We start from the raw sequence: 25,965 nt of genomic DNA on the forward strand, positions 1-25,965 counted from the left end.
AGAGAATTTTGCCGGACTCTACACATTCTATCGAATATGCCAGACTTTACACAGTCTGGGATTTGGCAGCCATAAAAATTTGCACTGTACGTATAAAACTTTTTCGCGTTAATAAAATTGGAGGGCGGGAAACAAGAAAGAGAGATGAAAAAGATGCTTTGAATTAAACAAATGAAAAGGTTTCAAATGTCTTTCCTCGGGGGGCGCGTGACACGGTGGTCGACGCTCGCCGGTCTCTTCCTCTCTCATCGGCTTCCTTCTCTCTCTCTCTCTCTTTCTCTCTTTCTCTCTCTGAGTGTTGCCTTTCCCTCTCCTCTCCTCTCTCTCTCTCATCAGGTGCAGTGTTTGCGAATCACGCGCTGTCTCTCTTCTTTCCCAAAGAGAGTGTGTTTCTCATCAGGTGTGTTCACGCGCCGAAAACGATCGACACGCTGCCTTCTTTCTGGGCTTCTGTATAAAAGGACGAGCCCCCGCTCGTGCACTCATCATCTCAGCCCGCAGGCGCCTCCTCTTCTACATAAGGCCTACAGGATAATTAGCGGCTCTCTCTCTCACTCTCCCGTGCTCCCTCTTTCGCTCTCTCTCTCTCTCACACACTCTCTCTCTCTCTCTCTCTCTCTCTCTCTCACAGAATGCCTGGCATCCCCTCCCCCTCGCTGTCCGAGCTCACCATCGCTGCCTTCGACGACCTCACCTCCAACGCCGCCCAAGTGCAGGAGTCCCTTCTACTGTCCATCCTCCAAAACAACGCTTCCTGCGAGTACCTCCGCCAATTCAATGTGCCCTCTCATCTGACCAACGGCCATTCCCAATCTATGGATATTTCTACCACCTTTCGCAAGCTTTTGCCCCTCGTTACGCATGCAGACATCAAACCTTACCTTCAAAGAATTGCCAACGGCGAGCGCTCTTCCATTATCACCAGTACCCCATTGGAGGCTCTTTGTCTGAGGTGCGAATTACAACACATACTCTCTTTGCAGCATTTCATTTTACTGTAAAAACAATAGTGTAAGGTGTGCATTAGTAAAAGTCGGAACCATTCCTCCTAAGGTTCTCTAACTCTGATTTGCCTATTTTTTCATTCCAACTAAAAAAATGGCGCACCCTGCGAATTGACTTAATTAAGGTAGGCACTCGCTGGAAACCATAATGTAGCTAGGTGTGCGTTATTAAAGTGAGAAGCATAGTGCCAATTTATTGCGAAGGTCTGATTTTTGTATATTAACCAGCTCCGGAACCACTGAAGCCAAAGAAAAACATTTGCCTTACCACAAGGGGCTGAACGAGGGCACGTTAGAGATTGCTCGGATTGCAGGTGCCTTCAGGGACCGGTCAGTTCCTCTCTCTCTCTCTCTCTCTCTCTCTCTCTCTCTCTCTCTGCGCAGGCGCACAGTACTGCGCTTATTAGAACAGTAATTTCAAAAGTTTACTGGATTTCTAAAATTTTACCTGGTCTGCCACTTCAGGGCTTACCCAATCAGCAAAGATGCCAGAATTCTGGAATTCCTCTTCTGTGGGAAATTCAGCACCACGCGAGGCGGCATGAAGTTGGGCACGGCCACCACGCACATGATCAGAAGCGAAGTCTTCAAGCAGCGCCAGTCCAACAACGGGTTAAACTCCTGCAGCCCCCACACTGTCGTGCTGGGCTCTGACTGCCGCCAGGTCATGTACTGTCACCTGCTGTGCGGCCTGCTTTACAGCGCCTCCGTGGAAGTGGCCAGTGCCCCCTTCGCCTACACACTCGTCGAAGCCCTCCGTACTCTAGAGTCTGAATGGGACTCCCTCTGCCACGACCTGCTCACTGGCACCCTCAACTGTGCCAAGGTAACAGACGCCACCCTCCGTGCCGCCGTAGGGGAGATTCTCACGCCAAACCCCAGACTCGCCGGCGAGCTCTTCTCAAAGTGCCGAGCATTGGCATGCGACGGCTGGAGAGGCGTGATAGAGACGCTATGGCCCCACTGCAAATATGTCCTGTCTATTTTGACGGGCGCGATGGAGGCCTACGTGGACAAGCTGCGACATTATGCAGGCGAGAGAATTCCGCTAGTCAGTGCGGACTATGCCGCTACGGAAGGCTGGATTGGAGTGAATGTGGAGCCCAGGTCAAGCCCGCCAAGCTCTGTTTCCTTTACGGTGCTGCCCAGCCTGGCCTTCTTCGAGTTTATCCCACTACGCCGATCGATACAGGAGCAGGGCCCCGCAGGGGCCGCCTCCGCTGCCTACGAGGAGGGTCACCCAGTCGGGCTCACAGATGTGAAGGTTGGGCAGGAGTATGAGATTGTAATGACGACGCGCTGGGGTGAGTCACTCTTTACTGAACATAAGTGGCTTCTCTTGTGTCTCGTATCTCAAGCCCACACTCAATTAACTTCTCTCTTTTATTCAACAGGACTGTATAGATATCGACTTGGCGACGTGGTGAGAGTGACGGGATTCTACAACGCTGCTCCCCAAGTCTCTTACGTTTGCAGGAAGAATGTGCTGCTGAGCATTAACATAGATAAAAACACGGAAAAGGATCTAAAAGCAGTGGTAAGCACAGCCGCAAAGCGGCTAGCGGAAGTGAGTGGGGAGGCCATGCAGCTGGTGGACTACACAAGCTACGCAGACCGGAGAACGGCGCCCGGACACTACGTCATCTTCTGGGAGGTGGACGTCTGCAAAAATCAGAAGACGCAAAATTTTGTGAGCAAGCAGCAGCTGCAGACGTGGCTGGGCGAGTGTGCCACGTTGATGGACCGTGCGTTCGTGGAGCCCGGCTACGTCACGTCGCGCAAAATGAACACCATTGGCGCCTTGGAGCTGTGCCTTGTCCAGCGTGGCACCTTCGCCAAGCTTCTAGATCGGTTCATGTCGCGAGGCGCTGCCATCACCCAGTATAAAACTCCGCGCTGTATTGTCTCGCCCGATGCCCTGTCCATCCTGCGCGAGAGCGCCTGTACGACCCTCCTTAGTGCTGCCACTTTTCAATGAAAACGCAATGTCCATATGTATGAGCACGCGTCAGCCTTACGAAAGTAAAAGGCACAGAGCAGTGAGCACTCCCATCTTCGCGGGGAGAGATAGAGACCCGGGGGGGGGGGGGGGGGGGGGGGGTCACGGGAGCACAGAGCTTGCCAAAAACTTTTTCCCACCCCCGGGCCCGTCATTCACTTCCTGCTTTTAGGACCTTTGAAGTTTTTACGCTCAAACTTGTAAAATGTTACCGGTTTTCTTCCCAGGCAAAATCAATCTTGTCCGCTTAAAAATACAAAGAGCGTTCTTATGGTTTTTAGGTCAAATTTTGAATGATTTGCCTGTAAAAATTTACCACATTTCTTCAAGGTAAGCTCGATCAAATTTATTCGCTCAAAAATACTTTAAAACTCCCTTTTTCTGCAAACTCTGAGCAGTGTACCAGCAAATCCATTTCCTTGTTTTGTACTGCTATTCCTTACGAAATTGACCCAATCTTTTGAAGTTTTACTCTTTAGAACGGACTTTTAAGAGTACTTGCACATCCAAGTTCCCATGCATGGGAGTGTGGTCGTATCTTTCAGAGCTACTCAAGTCAAAACAATGAGACAACCAAGGTTATTGTAAAAAATTAGGGTATTTATTGGGATTTAGCAAAAGTGCCCAATTTTTTACCTCAAAATTTAAGGTCCACCAACATTACAACCTAGATTCTCCGTCCAACAGTGAGCACACATTGAGGCCCAAGCATCTTGGCAAGTGATCTTGCTCTAGTATCTCGACAATGGAGTTGGGACACATGCATTCGACCAAAGATGCAATTGTTCTCCTTGAAGATTTATATGGTTGCTTCTCATTTACATAGAGAAACTTACACTACAAGTGGGATGTGTGTGTGAGTGAGAGAGAGAGAGAGAGAGAGTCTCTTGCAGAGACATGTTATGACATTTCAGAGGGATGAACCATGACTTATTTCAGACAATGAAAATTGAGGAAACAAATCCAAAAGTGGTAGGATGTATATGATTTTTTACAGCATCATGGATCTCCAAAAGACTAGTCTCAGACTAGTAATAATGAAAAGTTTAAAATTTGTTATTATAATTTATAGTTGGATCTCTACACATATTGGGCATTTATAGAGTATTGAGAAGATGTGTACCCCTACAAGCAAGGATGGAAGTGATTAGTCACTACAAGAGGTTGTGTGCACTTGTGACCATTTTAGCGACGAAAATACATTAGGTTTTTATACTCCCTAGCATCGTTAAGACCGTCGTTAATAGCGCCGATACGGGAACGTCGCTATATAGCGACGGTCATAGTGACGTTTACAGGCTACCTATAGCGACGTTGAAGAGCCTTATAGAAAAAATTTGGTGATACTAGGGCATTCACCCATCAACCATATTGAATGTTTTGATAATAGAGTAAACCTAAATGACTCCAAGGTAAGCCCAGATTCACCTTTGAAACAAAATGCAAGCTTAGGTATAAACCCAAAGTAGTCATCCACAAGACAATATAACCATTAACTCCATCATCCATAGTATTGTTTGCAGAATAAAGATACAAAACTAAACTGACACAAGTAAATTGATGAAAATAAATAAATGACAATTGTAGACATCATAAGCAATATCACTTGATTGTTAAACTTTGCAAATGTAATAGTTACAACACCATTATCATTATTGAGAAAATACACATGGTTTTTCAATAGTTACAAAAAGACGTATACACGTGATCTCATGATACTTATGCTATGACAAAAGGAAACTAATGCTATCTAGCTACAGATAGATTGACGTCGTGTAATTAGACGTCTCATCGCATCCAAGCGGCGTATCTGTTGGATTTTGCAAAAAAAAAACAATAAGACAGCTTTCTGTAAGTATAAACATATAATTTACAAAACAATAAAACAAATAGAAATGAGTAAACCATAATACTAACCATGCCGTCTCGAGAACTCAGAATGTCCATCAGGGCGTTTAAGCCCTTCTTGCCTTGCGTACTCGCGCTCGTACGGTGTGGGGTCACGTCGTGATGGTGCTCCAGAGCGATGACGATCCTCGTACCATTGTCTCTGTTGGGGTGACAAAGAAGAAAAAAACTCATCATCATCCATATCTGTATTAAACACACGAACATTTAATCTTAATATTGAATGAATGGAGAAGAAAACATGGACAAGAAGAGAGAGAGAGAGAGAGAGAGAGAGAGAGAGAGAGAGGGCTCATAAAAAGGGAGGGATTCCTGTGTAGAGAGATTTCGTTGTTCTTGTGAATTTATAAAAGCATTGCGCTCCGGGTGCGATGGAGACTGAAGCTGCAATCGCGAAGGTGATCCATCTTTGCTCATAGATGTTGCTTGCTCCACCATTAGATTTAGTTGATCGGGTGAAAGAGATGTTAAGAAGCACTAGTAGTGCTTCTTAGTGTCTCTTTCACCCGATCAATTAGATCTAGCGGTGGGATGAGCAACATCTAAGAGCAGAGACAGATCACTTTCTTTGCGATTGCAGCTTCAGTCTCCATTGCACTCGGAGCACAGTGCTCGTCGTCCCTGTTTGTGAGAACATACCTAGAGCATACGTACATGGAGTGGACGCAAAGACGATTAAATACAATGACGCATATAGATAGGAATGGACAAAAAGCCACGTGAATATAATATATATTATAAAACGGAGCAAAATTGTTCAAATACAATATTTATGGCTTTAAGAGGTCTCTCTCTCATCCTCGCATAGCTCAACATAACTTCCTATATCTATATAGAGCTCTCCATTTAGACAGATGTCCTCCGTTTCATTTTGTAGATCCTCTGCATGCACCCCATAGAGAGTAGCAGCTTGATGCTCATCTGACACCACCTCAACAACTTCTGACTGAGCATCTTCTCCGATCTCCTCCATTGATGCCACTGTGATTGACACATGGTAGCCCTCATGCGTCCGTGCACTACGAGGGGCTACCTCTATGACGTACCACCAGTTTGATGTACACTTTGCAGAATGAAATATCAACTGCCAAAGCCACATAACTTACATGAGAGCTTCCAAGCACATAACTTCTAAAATTGGATGTTAAATATTTATATACTTACTTGTTCACAATGCTCGTGTAGTACGAAAGTATCTCTTAGGTCAGTCCATTTCTTAGTTGAATCCACCTCAAGGAAACCAGAATCTCCTCTACGCACAGTAGCGTTGCGACTCTCCATGATTATCTTGAACCATTGCACGTCAAACAAGCCGACAAAAAATCCTCTATAATTGATCCTCAAAATCTCTTGTAGCGTGCCGAAGTAAGTGAGTTCCGCCACCACAGGATCTGCATCGAAGGACCGTCGTCGACTAAACTATTCAAATTTTGCCATGATTTCACAATCTTGAGTAAAACGCTTTTTGTCGATCCGTTCCACTTTAAAAGGTCGACCTTTACACCATGCTGCTGTGTATGACTTACACTACAACCAACAAAGGTTATGAGTGGTTGTTCAAACATCTAGAAAGTCACTAGTCATACATTGCAAACTTACCTTGGTCGAGCAACCCCGAGAGTACTCCCACTCCTCCTTAGTCACTTCTTCACCGCATTGTTGTGCGCTTTTCAATTGGTTATGCAACCATCTTAAGGTCATGAATGTTGGTAGGCTCTCCAGACCCGTTGGATAATGCATCGGTGGTCGTCTTTCCCGTCTCCACTCGATTGGTGCCCTTTGTAGCTCTTGCTTTGCATCCTCATATTGTGAAATCCACTTTTGCATCACTGGATTGTGAAGCATGCAAAAGCGGTTAATTTTAGCCTTTAGATCTTCCATCATCTTCTTCTCAACACCGAGATTGCACATGACAATCCCAGATATACGCTCATCATCTATGGTTCGCCATAGCGTGTCCCAGGCTTTATCAAATCCGTCTAGCCACTCTCCAATGTAAACTAGGGACTCTGATACCAGCCAACCTTCTGCTATGCTACCCTCCGGACGTGCCTTCTGACGCACATATCCCTTGAGCATTCTAAAAAAGAAATCCATCTGGAATGTACTGTGCCAACTATTTCCACCTCATCAACTATGTGAACAAGAAGATACACCTGAGTGGTTAGCATGGTAGTAGGAAAGTGTTTCTCAAACATGCACACAACCTCCGCAGCATTTAGTTGGCGAATTGTATGGAGTCTACATTGATCTCCTTTTATGAGATCCATTGCACCAACTTCGCAAGTTTGTAGATTGTGTTACGGACGCAAAGAGACAAACATCCCTCAATGGCCACCGGTAAAATAAACTGCAAAACACGTGTAGCAATGATATTGAAGTCCACACACAAATTTGTTACACAATTCCCACTATGATATATTCCACTTCAAACATACCTGACACATTTTATGCCAGTTGTGTGACTTCAAACCGGTAAGCTTTCCTTCTTTAGTAAAACACGTTTGTAGCGAGTGCATTACGCCAGTGGGGGTCCACACAGATCGAATGGTCTCTTTTACTATGCGTTCTTGGGATCTTGTGAAAATCCATGGCGCTTTAGGGAGTTTTATCGATCCATTGGATACTGTCTGTGGCCAATATTGCTCCATACGATCCACATTTCTAAGGTCAACCCTGGCTCCCAAAGTATCTTTCTTACGGTCAGATGGTCCCATAGTAGATTACCCACATTCTTGAATACGTGCATTGGATCGAGCAAGTGATTGATCATGAGTCGGGGCCAATATGGTAACTTGTACCATAGAGAGAGTCTCTTCATCCCTGGGGGCAAACCATCATCACACATCTCCTTCTGCTCTAACCATGCTTGTGCAGACATCCTCGGTGGCTCTCTTCCCAAAAATCCGTTGCGTAACACATGATTCTCTAGAAGATACGCTTGATGACCTTCGTAGATTTGCTTCTTCAATGAGGATGCCTGACGTACATTTAGTGTAGGTCCACATGTGACTCATGCTCTGTATCCGCTTGTTTGAAGCCCTGTATGTATACACATGACAATAGATAAACTTGAGAAAAACCAAGATTTACAGGTTTGAGTTTGAGTGTAAATGTGCATTTAGTTTCGGTCCACATGTGACACATGCTATGTATCCGCTTGTTTCAAGCCCTACATGTATACACATGACAATAAATAAGCTTGAGAAAAACCAAGATTTATAGTGTTTGAGTTTGAGTGTAAATCACCTGAGCATTCTGTTAGTCCGGGATAGTCATGCATGGTCCACATTAGAATGCCTCTGATCAAAGCATTCCGTCGACCTATGTGTCGGCTCATACCTACCACTTCTATGCCAATCCACAATTGTTGTAGCTCTTCCAATAGTGGACAAAGATACACATCCATATTCTTCACTTTATACCGCCCCGGCACAATAAAGCTTAGCCATAGGTGCCCCTTCTTGGTAGTCAACCACGGGGGAATGTTGTAGTTGAGGATGACAACGGGCCATACACTGTAAGATGTTGTCCTTTGACCAAATGGATTCACGCCATCCATAGCCAGGCCTGGGCGCAAATTTCGAGCTTCCCTGAAAAAATCCGACCATGTTTCGTCTATATGTTTCCAGGCTGTGCAATCTGCAGGAATCCGTAGCACACCATCCGAAGATTTATTCTCCTCATGCCATGATGCTAGGGCGGCCATGGACTTACATTCGAAGAAATGCTTGATGCGAGGAAGTAGAGAAAAATGTTGCAAAACCTTTTGTGGAATTTTTGTTCCGTGGAGATCTATTCGATATCTCTCGGAATCACATTTCGGACACTTCTCTATGTCTATGTATTCCTGTCTGAAAAGAATACAGTCCTTAGGACAAGCGTGAATCGAATTGTAATCCATCCCCAAGTTTTGCAAGATCTTTCTTGCTCCCTCTCTCGAATCTGGCATCACATTATCAGCTGGTAGTATGTGCTCTTTGAGCAATCTACACAGCGAAAAAAATGCGATACAATTGTGTAAGTAATCTATCAGATCATTATACATCTAGAGTTTTTTTATTAAACTACACATTGTAATAGATCACTTGAAAAGTGCTGTAACGCTAGTGTCACTCCATCCAAACTTTTCTTGCATGTTGAGAAGAACCAAGAGCGCCTTCAATCTAGAGATACATGCTCCATCATACAATGGCCTACACTACAAGAGGTACTTAATATTAGCGACGCTCGCAGTGCGACGCTCAAATGTGAAAACCCACGGCGTCCCTATAGGCGTCGCTATGGGTGTCACTAAGTTATAAGTAACTTAGCGACGCCGTCGAGGGTAAAAAAATAACTGAGAGCATCTGAAAACTCAGATTTCAGATCTGAGTTTTGAGCGCGCGCTCAAGCAAGCGAAGGTAACGCACGTTCTCCCTCCCTCTCTCTTTCTTCTCCACACACACACACACACACACACACACACACACAATAAACTGAAAAAGACCTCATGTACAAAAATGCATCACACACTTGCACACATACCCATGTTCTATAGAGAGTGAGTTAGACCATCACCAATTTTTTTACTATTATTATATGAAATTGTATCAATAAATTTTAAACTTATATCAATTTATTTGATTCACAAAAAATGGTGAGAGTATGATTTGCACATGTATACACACACACACACACACACACACTAGATTTTGATGTTTTACAAAGCTCCAGTATATTTGCACATATATACACACACACACACGCTCACTCTCAAAGTTAGGAAATCCCCCCTCCCTCCCTTTTTTTGGGTGGGTATTATTATTATTTGCTTAAAATGTTTTTTGGGTGTGACTCTCACCCAACCCACAAATTTGAATGGTGGCCCTAGTTTACATTTTGAAGGCTCATTAAAACTACCTTTTCACTAGATGCACAAAGTGGCTGCATTGACAAGGAAACATGTAGGACCATCACCTATACTTTCTTTTCAAACAAAGACAAAAGATGGTAAAATACTTTCCCTACCATCTAAAAACTTCTCCCACTAGCTCTCATGCACACCAAACAAAAGAAGTTTTGGACACACACACACACACAACTCTCTCCTAGGCATTGATTTTTAAATAAAAGGGTATTGCTAAAAGAGGAGGAAACGGATTGCAGCTGTGTTCTCTTTTATCATTCTCTCTCCTTCTCACATGTACACACACACACACACACTCTCACAATATTGTCTCTATGCAAAACAGAAATTGGTGTATCTAATAATAGGTCACTCTACTCTTCAATAGATTGAGGACATATGAGGATAAAAGGAGAAGAAGAGTGATGGCTGCCTACCAAGAGAGCCTTGAGTATACACAAGCTTGAGTTGTACTACACAGTAGAGCTTGAAAGACTATTTGCTTACTTTCAATTTAGCATAATTCTATGATGGCTACATATGTTGAGAAGCCAATCAAAGTATAAATTGTAGCACTATATCAATCATCAAGGTACCCTTGGACATTATAGTCTTGGAGGTGATTTGCAACATGGAATTACTTCTTGCCACAACTTCACAGGTGTTGTTTAATTCATCGTTTTGTCATCAATTTTAAATATGGTGAAGAAATTGTTGCAATTTTTGTACAAATGTTTTCATATGTATTCACACACCCATAGGTACATACATGCGTGTGCATGTATGTGCGCATGCACACTTGCACACTTGCACACACGCACACATACACACACACACACACACGCAAAAGCAAATCAAAACACACCCTCACTTGAAAATACACTATACCTACAAAAATGCATGCACATGTATAAAATCCTATGCGCATGTGCGTTCGTGTGTGCACGTGTGCATACACAATCACTCATTCAAATGGAAGTAAGCAAAGCTAGAGATTATAACTAAATATACTTCTAATCCATATGTGCGCGTGCGTGCACACAAACACACACACACACACACACACACACACACACACACACACACACACACACACACACAAACACAAACAAACAAACACACACACGGTAAGGAATTTTGACATAAGTGCATATGTATATTGGTTTATTTGTTACATCTATACAATCAAATGTAGGGTTTTGTGATAAATACAATAGGGATTATATACTACAAACATGGTGATGGTTTTAAATCTATAAGTTTCATGGACACACCCTCTGCATTTATAGATACATGCATATTCACAATAATATTTTTGTTGTGAATTCAATGTCTTGAGAAGATGTTCTCAACTTGTGTGATTACAAAATAAGAGATTGTTGGGAGTTAAAACTCATTTCTATTAAATGGTGATTATTTTGTTCTTTCTCCTTCTCTCTCTCTCTCTCTCTCTCTCTCTCTCTCTCTCTCAATGGATAATTTACCTCATTATTGGAGAATGCAAGATGCTACGCATTGCTAGATGTGACAACTATAACACGTGGATGGGGGGCGCGTTACACCTGTCACCCATTCAATACATGATTAATTCTAACTATGTGTTGTCTGGTTGGTTGGTAGGTGAGTCTCTCATCCCTCAGCTAGGAATGCTTGTGGCAGAAAGCATCTCCTACAAAATCCAATTGCTTTGTGAATTTATCTTTGTAAAGCTGATTAATGCTATGTTTTTTTGTAATTTATGATCATAAAGATAATTTATTTTGTATTGAAACTTCAATCTAAATTGTACTTAAGTATATGATTCCAATTGTGGTTAGGATTAAAACATAAAACACACACACCCCTGTTTCCTAACTAGCCTTTGGTCGGGCTAGTATCATATGCTTAAGTGTCAATTTAGTTGAAATTTTTTTAGAGATCTAACTGTTTACATGTATTATTTAGGAGAAATGGATTCCATCATTGGTTAAACTTGGATATGCTGCTACTAAAGCTCCTATTCCCATTCCTCCCATTGGTACACAATGCATTTTATCTTGTTTTAAGGGCCCTGATTTTCATAAGAAACTCCTAGATTTTGAAAAATTATCATGTGAAAACAAAACCCTGTCTGCCCTTAACATTGCATCTATAAATGATTGGATTTCTCTTCTCGTAACATCACGAAAAAACCCCACTGATTGTCTTGAGGCATTTAATAAGCTATTAATCTCGTTATCATTAATAGATTGCCAAGATTCATGTGATTTGAATTTTTACTTTTCATCCCTACCTAATATTGTAAATAAGCTTTTACAAATAAATGGTATTCCATCTATTCCTATAGAGCTTAAATCTTAAGTGGAAGTTGTCAACCCTCTCTTGGATTTAGACTTATTGGACCCTGAAGAGAAAGAAGCATTGTCTACTCTAGATTTTCATTCTTCTGACTTATCTCCTTCTAAAAACATCTCTGTAGCCTTCTCTAGTTTAGTTCCTTTACTTCCTCCTAGACAAGTCGAATTGGACTCTATTCGACTTGATCACAAGCTATGGGATTTTGAGCTCATCAATCATAGGGCTCCTTTCTCACTAGAATCCTTAGCCCTTATTTGTAGCATCTCCCCTGATCTTGTAGAGAATTGTAAAGCCACTGCTATCCAAGCAAAGCACTTACTATCTTCTGATTTCTTTTTTGAGCTTAGCCAAATCAAGCTTTCTGATATAGATTCTTCTAAATGCTCTAATTTTTCACTTATAGCACGAACAAAAGGGCCCATTAACCAAGACAAATCCAAGGATCCAAAAAAATTCCTTAAGAATTGTTGGAATACCTTTATACCTTTTTTTAAATGTCAATGCAAGAGGGCAAACCCTAACTCATCTTGCACAGCCTCTATCCTTTGGCTAGACCACCTTTTATGGTTTGTCTTCCAAAATTTACCCAAATTTTTCTCGTTCTCTTCTGGACCAGCACAAGTCTATGCATTCATTGGGTGGGTAGCAACTATTCCCATAGAGGTAAGAACTGCTCTTATTGTTTACTTTTGGTTTCATGAGCATATGCTAGAGGCAGCCCGTGGCCTAGTCCTCTATAGTCCCAATACTCCATTACTCCCAAAGCTAGTAAATACTCCTATTGCAAACACCATTGAGTCTATTCTTAAGCCTTCTAAAAACAAAGACTCATTCAAAAGGCTTCCTTATACCCCTGGAAGTATGCAATCCGCTACCAAAAAGCCAAGACAGTTTCGTGGATCAGAGGAATTGGGAGAAACTTCGAAAGCTTTGGATTTCAATGATGATGATGACCAGGTTCTCTTCTTAACTAGAAAAGCTAATCATCTCTTCTCTTTTTCCACTAAGAAGAAATATAGTAAGAGATTTGTTCATGTCCTATTTGTTAATAAGTTCTTTGATTTCTTATCCCCTGAAACTGTGTTTAAAGAGGTTTTGAAAGAATTTAATATTAACAAAACATTTAAGGAATTAAACATCGGGTTTGCATGGAAATACACTAAAAACTTATCCACCTTACTATACAAACCCTTAGAAACTTTTTGCAACTTCTCTTTCCCACTAGTAGAATGTATTTGTTTCACTTCAAAAAGATTCAAACCATTTCTCAAAACTTTTGATAACTATGGTTGCCATGTAGTAACTACAAACCAAGAGATATGTAGACATCCATTGCTTAAAGAAGTGGTTAGTAAAGGCTTAAATCATATTCCATATGAACCATTGAATCCCAAAGCAATCATTAATGAATTATGTGATTGTTGGCCAAAAGTGTGTAAATTAATGTGCATCAATGAGTCTGTAGCATATCATATATTTATAACAAAGATAGTTATGAGAGAATTCTCTGCCATTTTTCCCAATCATAGACAGAATAAAAAATCTTTGTATAGAAATAAAGATTTATTAGATGAGATTGCTTATCTTACTACTCATTTTCATTTGTGGATTGGATAAGTCAGCCCAAACACCCACTTTTATTTGTAAAAACCTCATTAGAAATGCCGCTAAATTAAGGATATCTTCTAGTGAGTTCGAATACTCCATAGTAGAGGAAAATGCTATATTTGAAGCAATTTGTAAATTCTCTTTGAATAATAATATTGATTCACCTTTGCATTATACATTCCCATACCTAATGGAAAATTTTAAAATTCATAAAAATGACTTCTGTTGGATCACTAATGCACATGGATGCATGTTTTCCAATGTTACATCAGTTATAACTAAGTTATTAAAGACAATAAATACTGGCCTTATGGAATACATTAAGTCCTTACACAACAAAATATATACATTCACACACATTCATACCAATGCTTATTGGATTATTCAAAATCAATATGATTGTCTAATTAATTTACCTAAAACAATCTTTAGTATACATACTTTCGATATAAAATCATGCTATGAAGCTATTCCTCATTATGGTCCCAATAGCTTGATTGAGTCTCTTAAAAACATATTGAAAGTAATAAATACCTTAGGTTATAAAGGGTTTAAAAAATCTAGAAGCACTTATATTCTCACTAAGAAACAAAAAGAGATATCTGTTCATTTTGATGATTTTATTAGCATCAATGCATTTGTCTTAGATAATTGCTATACCAAATTAGGTTTCAATATAGTCAAACAAATTAAGGGAATCCCTATGGGATATTCTTGTTCCCCATTATGGTGTAATTTGTATTTGACATGGTTTGAATTAGATTTTATTCGACGTCTATCGCGATTAAATTATAGTAATAGACTAAAAGCTTTCCTTCTCTCATTTAGGTTTATGGATGACTTGTTGTTTATTAACAATGAATTTGTGTTGCAAAGTTTAGGACTTACAAATCACACTGATCACACAGATGTGGTGACCATATACCCATTGGATATCATTACCATAAAGAATACCACAAACGCTTATGATACCACTTACTTGAACACTTATATTTCACTAACTCGACCCTTTATTGGTAATTATGAAACATCGACAGCTTGGAAAAAAGAAAGGCTTCCTTGTTCAAGTGTCTCATTTATACATGCTTTTAGCAATAGACCTAAGAAAATGGCAGATAAAGTATGTATATCTCAAGTAATGCCAATTATTTATAATGCATCACACACCTCAATAGCATACATGGATGTAATGCATCTTATATCGTTGTTTACAAAGAATGGTTTTAATCAAAATAGAATTACAAGTAACATTCTTGATTTTTTGAAACGTAATGAATTTCCTTGTTTAAAGATTGATAAAGATATGCTAATAGCATTTCTTGGTGGGGGGGAGGTCCACATGGTGGACTCACCCCCCACCATGTTGACCTTTCCCTAGGGATGGGGGAGGGCCACACACACACACACACACACACACACACACACACACACACAATAAACTGAAAAAGACCTCATGTACAAAAATGCATCACACACATGCACACATACCCATGTTCTATAGAGAGTGAGTTAAACCATCACCAATTTTTTTACTATTATTATATGAAATTGTATCAATAAATTTTAAACTTATATCAATTTATTTGATTCACAAAAAATGGTGAGAGTATGATTTGCACATGTACACACACACACACACACACACACTAGGTTTTGATGTTTTACAAAGCTCCAGTATATTTGCACATGTATACACACACACACACACACACGCTCACTCTCAAAGTTAGGAGATCCCCCCTCCCTCCCTTTTTTTGGGTGGGTATCTTATTATTATTTGCTTAAAATGTTTTTTGGGTGTGACTCTCACCCAATCCTCAAATTTGAATGGTGGCCCTAGTTTGCATTTTGAAGGCTCATTAAAACTACCTTTTCACTAGATGCACAAAAAAGAACGTCATATAAGTGCAGCCGTTCAAGGCCTTGAGAAAGCTCTCAATTTCTTTCTATACAAATTGGAAGGGTACAAATAAGATATCCAAATACTTTTTTGAAAATTTTTCACTTGTTTAAAAATGTAGTGGCTTGAAGGCCTTGAGAAAGCTCTCAATTTCTTTCTATACAAATTGGAAGGGTACAAATAAGATATCCAAATACTTTTTTGAAAATCTTTTACTTGTTTTAAAATGTAGTGGCTGCATTGACAAGGAAACATGTAGGACCATCACCTATACTTTTTCTTTTCAAACAAAGACAAAAAATGGTAAAATACTTTTCCTACCGTCTAAAAACTTCTCCCACTAGCTCTCATGCACACCAAACAAAAGAAGTTTTGGACACACACACACACACACACACACACACACACACACACACAACTCTCTCCTAAGCATTGATTTTTAAATAAAAGGGTATTGCTAAAAGAGGAGGAAACGGATTGCAGCTTTGTTGTCTTTTATCATTCTCTCTCCTTCTCACATGTACACACACACACACTCTCTCCCAATATTGTCTCTATGCAAAACAGAAATTGGTGTATCTAATAATAGGTCACTCTACTCTTCAACAGATTGAGGACATATGAGGATAAAAGGAGAAGAAGAGTGATGGCTGCCTACCAAGAGAGCCTTGAGTATACACAAGCTTGAGTTGTACTACACAATAGAGCTTGAAAGACTATTTGCTTACTTTCAATTTAGCATAATTCTATGATAGCTACATATGTTGAGAAGCCAATCAAAGTATAAATTGTAGCACTATATCAATCATCAAGGTATCCTTGGACATCACAGTCTTGGAGGTGATTTGCAACATGGCATTACTTCTTGCCACAACTTCACAAGTGTTGTTTAATTCATCGTTTTGTCATCAATTTTAAATATGGTGAAGAAATTGTTGTAATTTTTCTACAAATGTTTTCATATGTATTCACACACCCATAGGTACATACATGCGTGTGCATGTATGCACACTTGCACACACACACACACACACACACACACACACACACACACACACACACACACACACGCAAAAGCAAATCAAAACACACCCTCACTTGAAAATACACTATACCTACAAAAATGCATGCACATGTATAAAATCCTGTGCGCATGTGCGTTCGTGTGTGCACGTGTGCACACACAATCACTCATTCAAATGTAAGTAAGCAAAGCTAGAGATTATAACTAAATATACTTCTAATCGATATGTGCGCGTGCATGCACACACACACACACACACAAACAAACAAACAAACGGTAAGGAATTTTGACATAAGTGCATATGTATATTGGTTTATTTGGTACATCTATACAATGAAATGTAGGGTTTTGTGATAAATACAATAGGGATTATATACTACAAACGTGGTGATGGTTTTAAATCTATAAGTTTCATGGACACACCCTCTACATTTATAGATACATGCATATTCACAATAATATTTTTGTTGTGAATTCAATGTCTTGAGAAGATGTTCTCAACTTGTGTGATTACAAAATAAGAGATTGTTGGGAGTTAAAACTCATTTCTATTAAATGGTGATTATTTTTTTCTTTCTTTTTCTCTCTCTCTCTCTCTCTCAATGGATAATTTACCTCATTATTGGAGAATGCAAGATGCTACGCATTGCTAGATGTGACAACTATAACACGTGGATGGGGGGTGCTTTACACCTGTCACCCATTCAATACATGATTAATTCTAACTATGTGTTGTCTGGTTGGTTGGCAAGTGAGTCTCTCATCCCTCAGCTAGGAATGCTTGTGGCAGAAAGCATCTCCTACAAAATCCAATTGCTTTGTGAATTTATCTTTGTAAAGCTGATTAATGCTATGTTTTTTTGTAATTTATGATCATAAAGATTATTTATTTTGTATTGAAACTTCAATCTAAATTGTACTTAAGCATATGATTCCAATTGTGGTTAGGATTAAAACATAAAACACACACATGCATAAACAAAGAATGAACACACACATTAAGAGAGAGACAGAGAAGAAGAAGAAGAAGAAGAAGAGAGTCTTAACGCCGTATGAAACTATCCAAGAGACCTTAAAGATCTAGTCGATGAGGAGTTGAACTCAAGACCTGTTATTCATGAGGAAAATGGCATAACCAATCTATCACACTTGGGTGATAGAAAAGTTATACCATTTTTCTCCTTTTATTGGCGTGCACACACACCCACACACACACACCCGAGAAGAAGAGAGTTTAATTTAATGTCGTAGAAAACTAATTTAAGAGACCTTAAAGATCGAGCCGACGAGCAGTTGAACTCAAGACCTGTTATTGAAGAGAGAAATGGCATAACCAATCTACCACACTTGGGTGATAGAAAGGTTATACCATTTTTCTCTTTTTATTGGCACACACACATCCACACACGCACACACGAGAAGAAGAGAGTTTTAACGTCGTAAGAAACTATCCCAAAAGACGTTAAAGATTAAGTTAGATGTAGACTTACGTTAGATTAGATTTAGGTTTATTTAAGTTAAATTAGATTAGATTTATGTTTATTTTTAGTTAGATTTACGTTTGATTAGATTTATGTTTTTTTATGTTAGATTTAGATTTACGTTATATTAAATTAGATTTAGGTTTATTTAGGTTTATTTAGGTTATCTACTTGTTATTGAAGAGGGAAATGACATAACCATTGCACCACACTTGGGTGATAGAAAGGTTATACCATTTTCCTCTTTTTATTGTTTAAGATAAGGTTAGATTAGATGTAGGTTTATTTAGGTTAGATTAGATTAAATTTATGTTTATTTTGAGTTAAATTTACGTTAGATTAATTTAAGTTTATTAACGCGCGTTAGATTTAGATTTACGTTAGATTAGATTAAATTTATGTTTATTTTGAGTTTAAAATTAAATTAGTCATTTATGTTTGATGGACCATGAGGACCAACAATTCCACGATAGTCTAGCGGTGGTGGTTGTTGTGGCGAGGAGCACGTCGTTTCTGGAGCTCATCATTAGGAAAAAATTGGACCCCCTTGGGGCCATGTAAGGATTCCTAATTTTAAGGGATTAAAGCTAATTTTGTAGGGGATGGAGGGAACAAAGACAATAAATAAGACTACTTTTGTCGCTCTCTCTCTAACTTCTCTTTAGATAGGAGAGGGGGGGAAAGTAGGGAATGAGGGTGGTAAAGTAGGAGGAAGAGGGGGGGTAAAGTAGGGAAGAGAGGGGGGTAAAAAGAGAGAGAGGAGTAAAAGTAGAGAGAAGAATCATTCTCTCTCTACTTATCACCAAACAAAGAGAGTAAGTAGTTATGACAAAATCCACTCTTCAGCTTGTGTATCAATTCACCCTAAAAAATGATTTTTTTAATAAAATCTTCAAAATGGATCTTTTAAGCTTTAAAAAGGTCTCTCTCTCTCTCTCTCTCCATATATATATATATATATATATATATATATATATATATATATATATATATATATATATATATATATACATTTTTTAAAGAAGAATCTAGCTTTTATAATCTCCAAATCTAAAATTCCTTGGGTCCCTCTCTACATTAATTCCAAGAATAAATAGATAATGCCACATCATCAAAACGTCCATCTAATAAAGCTTAAAAATTGAAATTTTTAAAATTTAAAAATTTTCCTCCTTTGAGCTCAAAAATTGAACCTATATATGTCCATATGAAAAAATATATTTTAAAGTCTTTTTTATCCCAAAAAGTATATCTTATCCCCATCATAACTTTCCACCATGTCTCTTCGCGACATAACCAATGAATCACCTGCGCCGTCATCTACTAGGTCAACTAATGTCACTCTGTGTCTACCGATCGAATTTGCTCCCACAAAAAAAAATGACGAGAAAGCATCTCAACCGGCATCTGTACGACGGTTTCGAGGAGAAACCAATGTTGACTTGTGGCTTGATGGAGGGTTGTATCCAAAAGATCCGCTCGTGGGCTGTCATCCGGCATTCCGTACACTCCCAAGCTTAATCAAATATGTGGAAGAAGGAGAACGTGGTCTTTTTGGGTATTGTAAGAGATTGGACTCTAATCACGCAGGTGGTCGGCATGGTTCCGACAACAATGTCAAGTGTTACACATTCATTCCACAAATATCCAACAACAACTACATTCCACAGAGAAACAACTCAAAGATCTTAAAGAGGAGATGAAAGCTACATAAACAGAGGTAACTAAGCTACAGATTGCAATGATGCACCTAAAAGCCACTTCATTTGGCATGCGTGAGTGTAAGAGGGAGCTCTCTTCCATTGAAAACTTAGCCTCTAATGGAGGGGCACGTAAGGAGCGGATCACAGAAACCAGGTATTTTTTTTAATTCACAATGTTCATCACTTATAATAATTTCCATCAATATGTAACTCGGTTCACCTTTTGAAATAGGACATATATACAAGATGTGTGTGGAAGTTTTAGACAAGAGGACCGTTGCAATCTTCTCCTAGGATGGATCTCAAAGGAAGATATACTTTACATAATAGGTTGCGAAAATGCCAAATGCATGAAAGATGCCATCACAAAGGAGATCCTAAAAAAGATCTCTCTTGTGTCTGAGGATGATGTCCAGAGAGCTTGTGATGAGGTTGGAATCAACACAAATGCATACCATGCACTTCATGGATTGATGAAAGATGCATTACGAGAGCAAGGCATCACCGAGAGTTTGTTTCCTATTTCACATAGGGTCCGACTTGCAAAAAAAGCAAACAATGATCTCGTTTGGGAATCCCTTGGCGAATACAAACACATTGAAGGATCCATGATGTACTCTTCCACAAGTGCCAAGTCACATGGTAATATAAAGGGGGGCAATACTATTCCTAATGGGGCAAATTCTTTTGGTTATCATCAATTCAACAATATTTTTGTTGACTTGAAACGACTACAATAAGCTATGGTTAAATTTTATGCTTTGTCTCCACGAGGCAATACAAATTGTAATGTCATCTTTTATCTGTATTGAATATCATTTAGTATAACAATTCAATTCCTGTGCTGTTTCAGTATCTGGAGAGAAGCTCATATTTATTCTTAAGCTAGATGAATGTCAAATTGTCAAAGGACGGAGATTGGAACGTATGAGTGCGACACTCATGAATGAGGCAATGTTTTTTGCAAAAGTCGATGCTATCGGTGATCATTCTCAGAAACCATCATTTAGTGTACAATCGGAAAAGAAAATATGGTGGTTATGAGCTTTTGAAGTTCCGAAAGAGACTCATGAGGTGTTGGCATGGGTCTTCTCTGTGACCCCGTGGATCACAGAGGTTATTAAGGCACAACTAGAGGGAGAAAAGCTAGAAGTAGATGGAGTAGGTACATTTGATGTTGAGTGGCACTTAGAAGGTGATCTAAAAACAATCAAATGTATACTTGGGTGTAAACAAGGTGCTTCATCACTTATTCCTTGTCCATATTGTGTACGAGGATACAAGAAGAGTACTCGTGGCTCCACGTCTTCAAAGAAAAGGGAAGTCAGGCAACACGGTCAATGGATGATGATGCAAGGGAATGGGTGTGCTCGGTGTTGAAGTGTCCTATCATGGAGGTCCCCAATCGGTCGACAAAAGATAGAACATGGCATCCATTATCAATTTTCCACTTACAAATGTACACTTTTGCACTTTGCATGCCTTCATGCGTATATTTGATCGCTTGTTAAAGCTTCACATAGAGTACGCTTTCACAATGAAACCACTTTCCAGATCCGTGGAAGCCATTGGAATAGTTGAAGCAATTCTAAATTCGATTGGATGTCATGGTGGCAATGTTTCTATCATCGGTGAGGTGGAAAATATGCATGAAGTGCCACAAAAAGTATCTATGAATGGTGTGAAAGCACGTAGGTTTTTCAAGAAACCAGAGATGCGAAAGGAGAGGGGTGAGGAGGATGCTCCATGGGAGCTATGGAATGCGCTTTGCAAGTGTACAACCGATCAAGATTCAGATCACGTGCTTGTAAATCTGCGTAGGCAAGTGTGGCACCACTTCGAGTTAGTGCTTCAAATCATGTGGAAACCCCAAACCACAAACGAGCAACAAAATTTTTTCAAAGATCACATTTCTAATTTCACTAAAGCATTTGCGCAAGCGTCGGGAGAGAGAAATATCACACACTACAAGGTAAGTTACTTTGTTCAGTTCAAATTTTGATGCTATACATAAACATTCATTTGATCTAAGCATTTTTTCTTGATGCAACATATTTTGTATGCGCATGGAGCATTCTTTATGTCAAAATATGGTTCATTAGACATGTGGAGCACTCAAGGAATGGAAAAATCACATCATCGAGCCAAAGGTGTTTACTTTAAAAATACACGTCACGGTGGTGGAACTACGAGATCCAACTACATGAAGGAGATGTTTGATTGGTTCTTTCGTTGTTCTTTGGGGAGATGTCATGCCATAGAGCGAGCGGGAAAGTCAAGTCTTTCCTAGGAGGTTAGGAGACAATCTCGACTTAATGCTAAAGAGAAATGGAGAAACTCCACCGGACCCCTAATCATGCTAGGTGGCGTGAAAATCGCCATAGAGTGGGCAAACGTTGGTTACCCAACATGTAAAACAAATGATGCTATGCAATGTAATGTTTATGTTTGTAGATGTCTTTGTTGAGCTGCATATAATACTTCTCCATTTATCCATTTTTTGTTTTTTATATTTTGATGATATTAAAAGTTTTTTTAAGTGGCTTGGTCAAGTGTGAAGAGACCTATTTTTTTAAAAAATAGGGGGCTTTTAGAGAAGAGGGAGTCTCATTTTCAATATTGCCCCTTCTTACACAATGGCACGCACAAAGCAAACAACAAGAAAAGATCAACCTTTTTTTGCTCACCCTCTCTCATCCGTCCAAGGTGCTCAAAAACCACCTTGGATACACGAACAAGAGCTCCTAGAAGAGATGGAGAGGGAATGGTCAGGTGAAGAGCAACAAGATGGACAACCTTCACGCAAGAAGAAACGGGTAGTGACTTTAGACACTGAAACCGATACGGACAGTGAAGCACAAAGCCAACCATGGAGCGGACATGAGATCCCAAGCAATCATTGAGTCCCGACTGGGAAGACATTTCCATGTGGCTTCGGAGCTCTGCCGTCAGATGAGCCTAGACGTGATCATGGGTTACTAAATGAAGAGGATTTTGAGGATGTAGAAGACGAGCCCTTTGGAGTGCATGGTGGAGTTGAAGAGCCAGTCGGAGCACATGGTGGGCTTGAAGATGCACAAGCTCCTCATCGCGAGCTCTCTCGTAGAAAGAAAAAGTTTTTCAAGGTTCGCCCTCGCAAGGCCCATGTCCCAGATCCTACCATCCCTCAAAAATGGGCTCTTGCTATGAAGCGACGCATTCCAAAGGCCTTGCAAGAGATTTGTCACTATCAAAAGACTTCAGACCTTCTCATCCGCAAGGCACCATTCGCACGTTTGGTGAAAGAGATCATGCAAAGTTATCGAATGACGTTTCCAGTTCAAGGTATCGCCGTAGAATCTCTGTAGGAAGCGGTAGAATATCAACTAGTTTCTCTTTTTGAAGACACAAACTTGTGTGCTATTCATGCAAAACGGGTGACAATAATGCCTAAGGATATAGCTCTTGCGCGTCGAATCAGAGGAGAGAGAGACTGAATTTGACTTTCATGCAATTTTGGCAATGTAAAGATATCTTTTTCAAATATAACGAGTTGTGGCTTTAGTGATTTCTTTTCCATCGTACTGAACATTTGTGTTTATAAGTGATATGATGATGAGAGATTTATTCTAGATGTCGGTTCTTTCTTTCAAAAGTGAGTTCTTGTGGTTGAAATGGCTTTCAAAGAAAAATGATTTTAAGTAGAACTAGGTAGAGAGAGAGAGAGAGAGAGAGAGAGAGAGAGAGAGAGAGAGAGAGAGAGAGAGAGAGAGAGAGAGAGAGAGAGAGAGAGAGAGAGAGATGTTGATAGAAGTTGATTACAAGAGCTGTCAATCGATTGTGGTTAATTGAAAAACTAAAAAGGCATAATATCAGTGTATCCTGACAAACCTAGCCAAGAAAAGGTGAAAAAAAGCTGTCTGGGGGCCTGCCCCGCAAAGGCGCGCGGGGGCGGGCAAAAGTAACTGTTACTTTTGCCCGCCCCCGCGCGCCTTTGCGGGGCAGGCCCCCAGACAGCTTTTTTTCACCTTTTCTTGGCTAGGTTTGTTAGGCTGCACTGATAATATGCCTTTTTTTTATTATTTATATGAAAAAAATTTTCTTGATCTTGGTTCAGAGAATTGCACAATCATACCACAATATAGAGCCAATCACCTACTGTCTATCGTACCATAAACTCAATACAGAATTTCACAGTTAAAATCAAGTCCCATTCCAAATTTGAAATAGCAAAGTACAAAGACGTGATATATCCCATTACAAATTTGAAAGAGTTAATTACAAGATATATGCAGCTATTGAGTGCTTGGGCCATCTAAGATATGTTTTCTCATCGCTCTTGGGCGCAGGGAAGCGTTTGTGCAGCACATCCCAAGCAATTTGTTCCACATTGCTTAGACCTACAACTTGGCTTAAGGCCACATTACAAAGTACACGACCACGAATGTGTGTCGCAAATGCATCACTGGCCAGAGATTTATTTACAAGATAAATGACTTGGGAGGCTTGAGATATGGTTGACAGGCATAGGATGCGGCTCATTGCTTTCATCATTGACACCCAAAATTGACCACAAGGAGTGTGCTCCTTGTGGATTATCGCAAAGCCGTCCTGGGGGAGCTTGCCAAGGTAATGCGCAAGGGATGACTGCCATCCAAAAGCTTGGCGCCTACCATCTCCTCCCCGACCTGCATGCTCATCCAGCTCCACAACATTCTACAAAGAAATCAATAGGTAAATAGGATTTCAGAATGCAACAATGAAAATTAACATAATCACAAAACAAAAGTTAGTTGATACCTCTTGTTTTTTGTCGTCCTCATCGTTTATGCCTTTGCTGTCAAGAGAAATGGATGAATTGGGAGCCATAGCGACACTCTCAAGTTCATCCATATGAACAGGCATAGGAGTGCGTTAGGCTTCAAGCAATGCGTGTGTAGCTAAAAACTCATCCTCCAACACAGATGAGTGCTGTGCATCTGTCACCGCCACCATTGCCAACTCCAATGTATCTACCACACTCTCTCCAAGGGGTAGGAGGCTTCGATCCAGTGGATCGGAGGAGGGGTCAATGGCAGAGGACTCTACAGTGGCACAGAGGATGGATAGGCACTCATCCATGCGGATGTCAAAAGTTTTTTCAAGATCATGTAAAAAACAATATTCCTCCCCATTTATGACAATCGGGGAGAGGTGTTCAAGAAAAACCTCCGGAGTTAATGTCTCCTCCTGCGCATCTGCAGCGGGCTTGAAGGATGCTTCTGCACCCTTATCACCCATGGATTTTGCGGCATCCATGACACCTCCTGGGTAGGTTAGGTCAAGAATATTGCCCTCTTTGCTTGTATCCTAGGGTGCTATAATGGGCTCCTTTGTGTCCTTGACGACACCCCCAAGGGGAAAATGAGGCAAACTCACCTCAGATCTTTCAGGCTCCTCTGCAAGAAGAAACACAAAAGTCGCCAAGCGACTTAGAAACTGGGTGCCGACCTTCTTCTTTATCAAACGTGAATCTTCAATATTCTGACATGCCTCACCCGCAATTACACAAAATCGCTGAAGCCGCTGGGTGAAAGGCCGATCGCCTTTGTGTATGTAGCGAAGCAAATCGCATGGAATCCACAATTCCTCTTGTTCGACAATTGGTACAACATACTTGTCGATGTAGATTTCAAAAAATTCCAAGATAGGCTGAAAAGATTGGATGTTTAGGTGAATAGTTGCGTTCACATCAGGGAATTAGGTGAAGAAATTATGGAGATCGTCACGATCTTGCCACTCGGTTGTTTGTAAAAACGCTTGGAAGCATTGTAACGCCGTGGCTTCGGTAGGGATGGAGGAGGATGCCATGATGCTAGCTGCTAAGGTAGGAATACAAAGAGTGCTAGAGCTCAAATGAAAGTGTGAACAGGCTATGTAGGTGAATTGTGAAAATGGCAGGGTTTAGGAGGCTTTATATAGCCCCCCCCCAAAAAAAAATAAAATAAAATAATAATAATTAAAATATTAAACAATTTTCACACAGTAACACAAATAACAAGAAGTTATAAAAAACTTTCAAATTAAATTACAATCATTTAACTCTAAAAACACATCACTACGAATTTAAGATAATGTGCATTGCCAAAATTTGA

General features: G+C 40.1%; 1 protein-coding gene across 1 annotated transcript; it reads left to right on the top strand.

Moving 5' to 3' along the window:
* Positions 1-475: 475 nt before the first annotated feature.
* Positions 476-3,377, top strand: LOC147426544 (jasmonoyl--L-amino acid synthetase JAR6-like). The gene is made up of 4 exons (XM_086498962.1): positions 476-952; positions 1,233-1,334; positions 1,470-2,308; positions 2,399-3,377. Exons 1-4 carry the CDS (start codon positions 633-635, stop codon positions 2,980-2,982), a joined length of 1,845 nt encoding a protein of 614 aa, XP_086355088.1. The 5' UTR covers positions 476-632; the 3' UTR covers positions 2,983-3,377.
* Positions 3,378-25,965: the final 22,588 nt, after the last annotated feature.

Source organism: Adiantum capillus-veneris, chromosome 24 (assembly GCF_014529385.1).
Source record: "Adiantum capillus-veneris isolate H3 chromosome 24, ASM1452938v2, whole genome shotgun sequence".
NCBI classification, from domain to species: Eukaryota; Viridiplantae; Streptophyta; class Polypodiopsida; order Polypodiales; family Pteridaceae; genus Adiantum; species Adiantum capillus-veneris.

Excerpts from the sequence above, each read along its gene's own strand:
- LOC147426544 (XM_086498962.1), top strand. The coding sequence starts at position 633 with ATGCCTGGCATCCCCTCCCCCTCGCTGTCCGAGCTCACCATCGCTGCC. Across the intron at positions 1,335-1,469 it reads GCAGGTGCCTTCAGGGACCG|GGCTTACCCAATCAGCAAAG; the intron begins GTCAGTTCCTCT and ends CTGCCACTTCAG. Across the intron at positions 2,309-2,398 it reads TGTAATGACGACGCGCTGGG|GACTGTATAGATATCGACTT; the intron begins GTGAGTCACTCT and ends TTTATTCAACAG.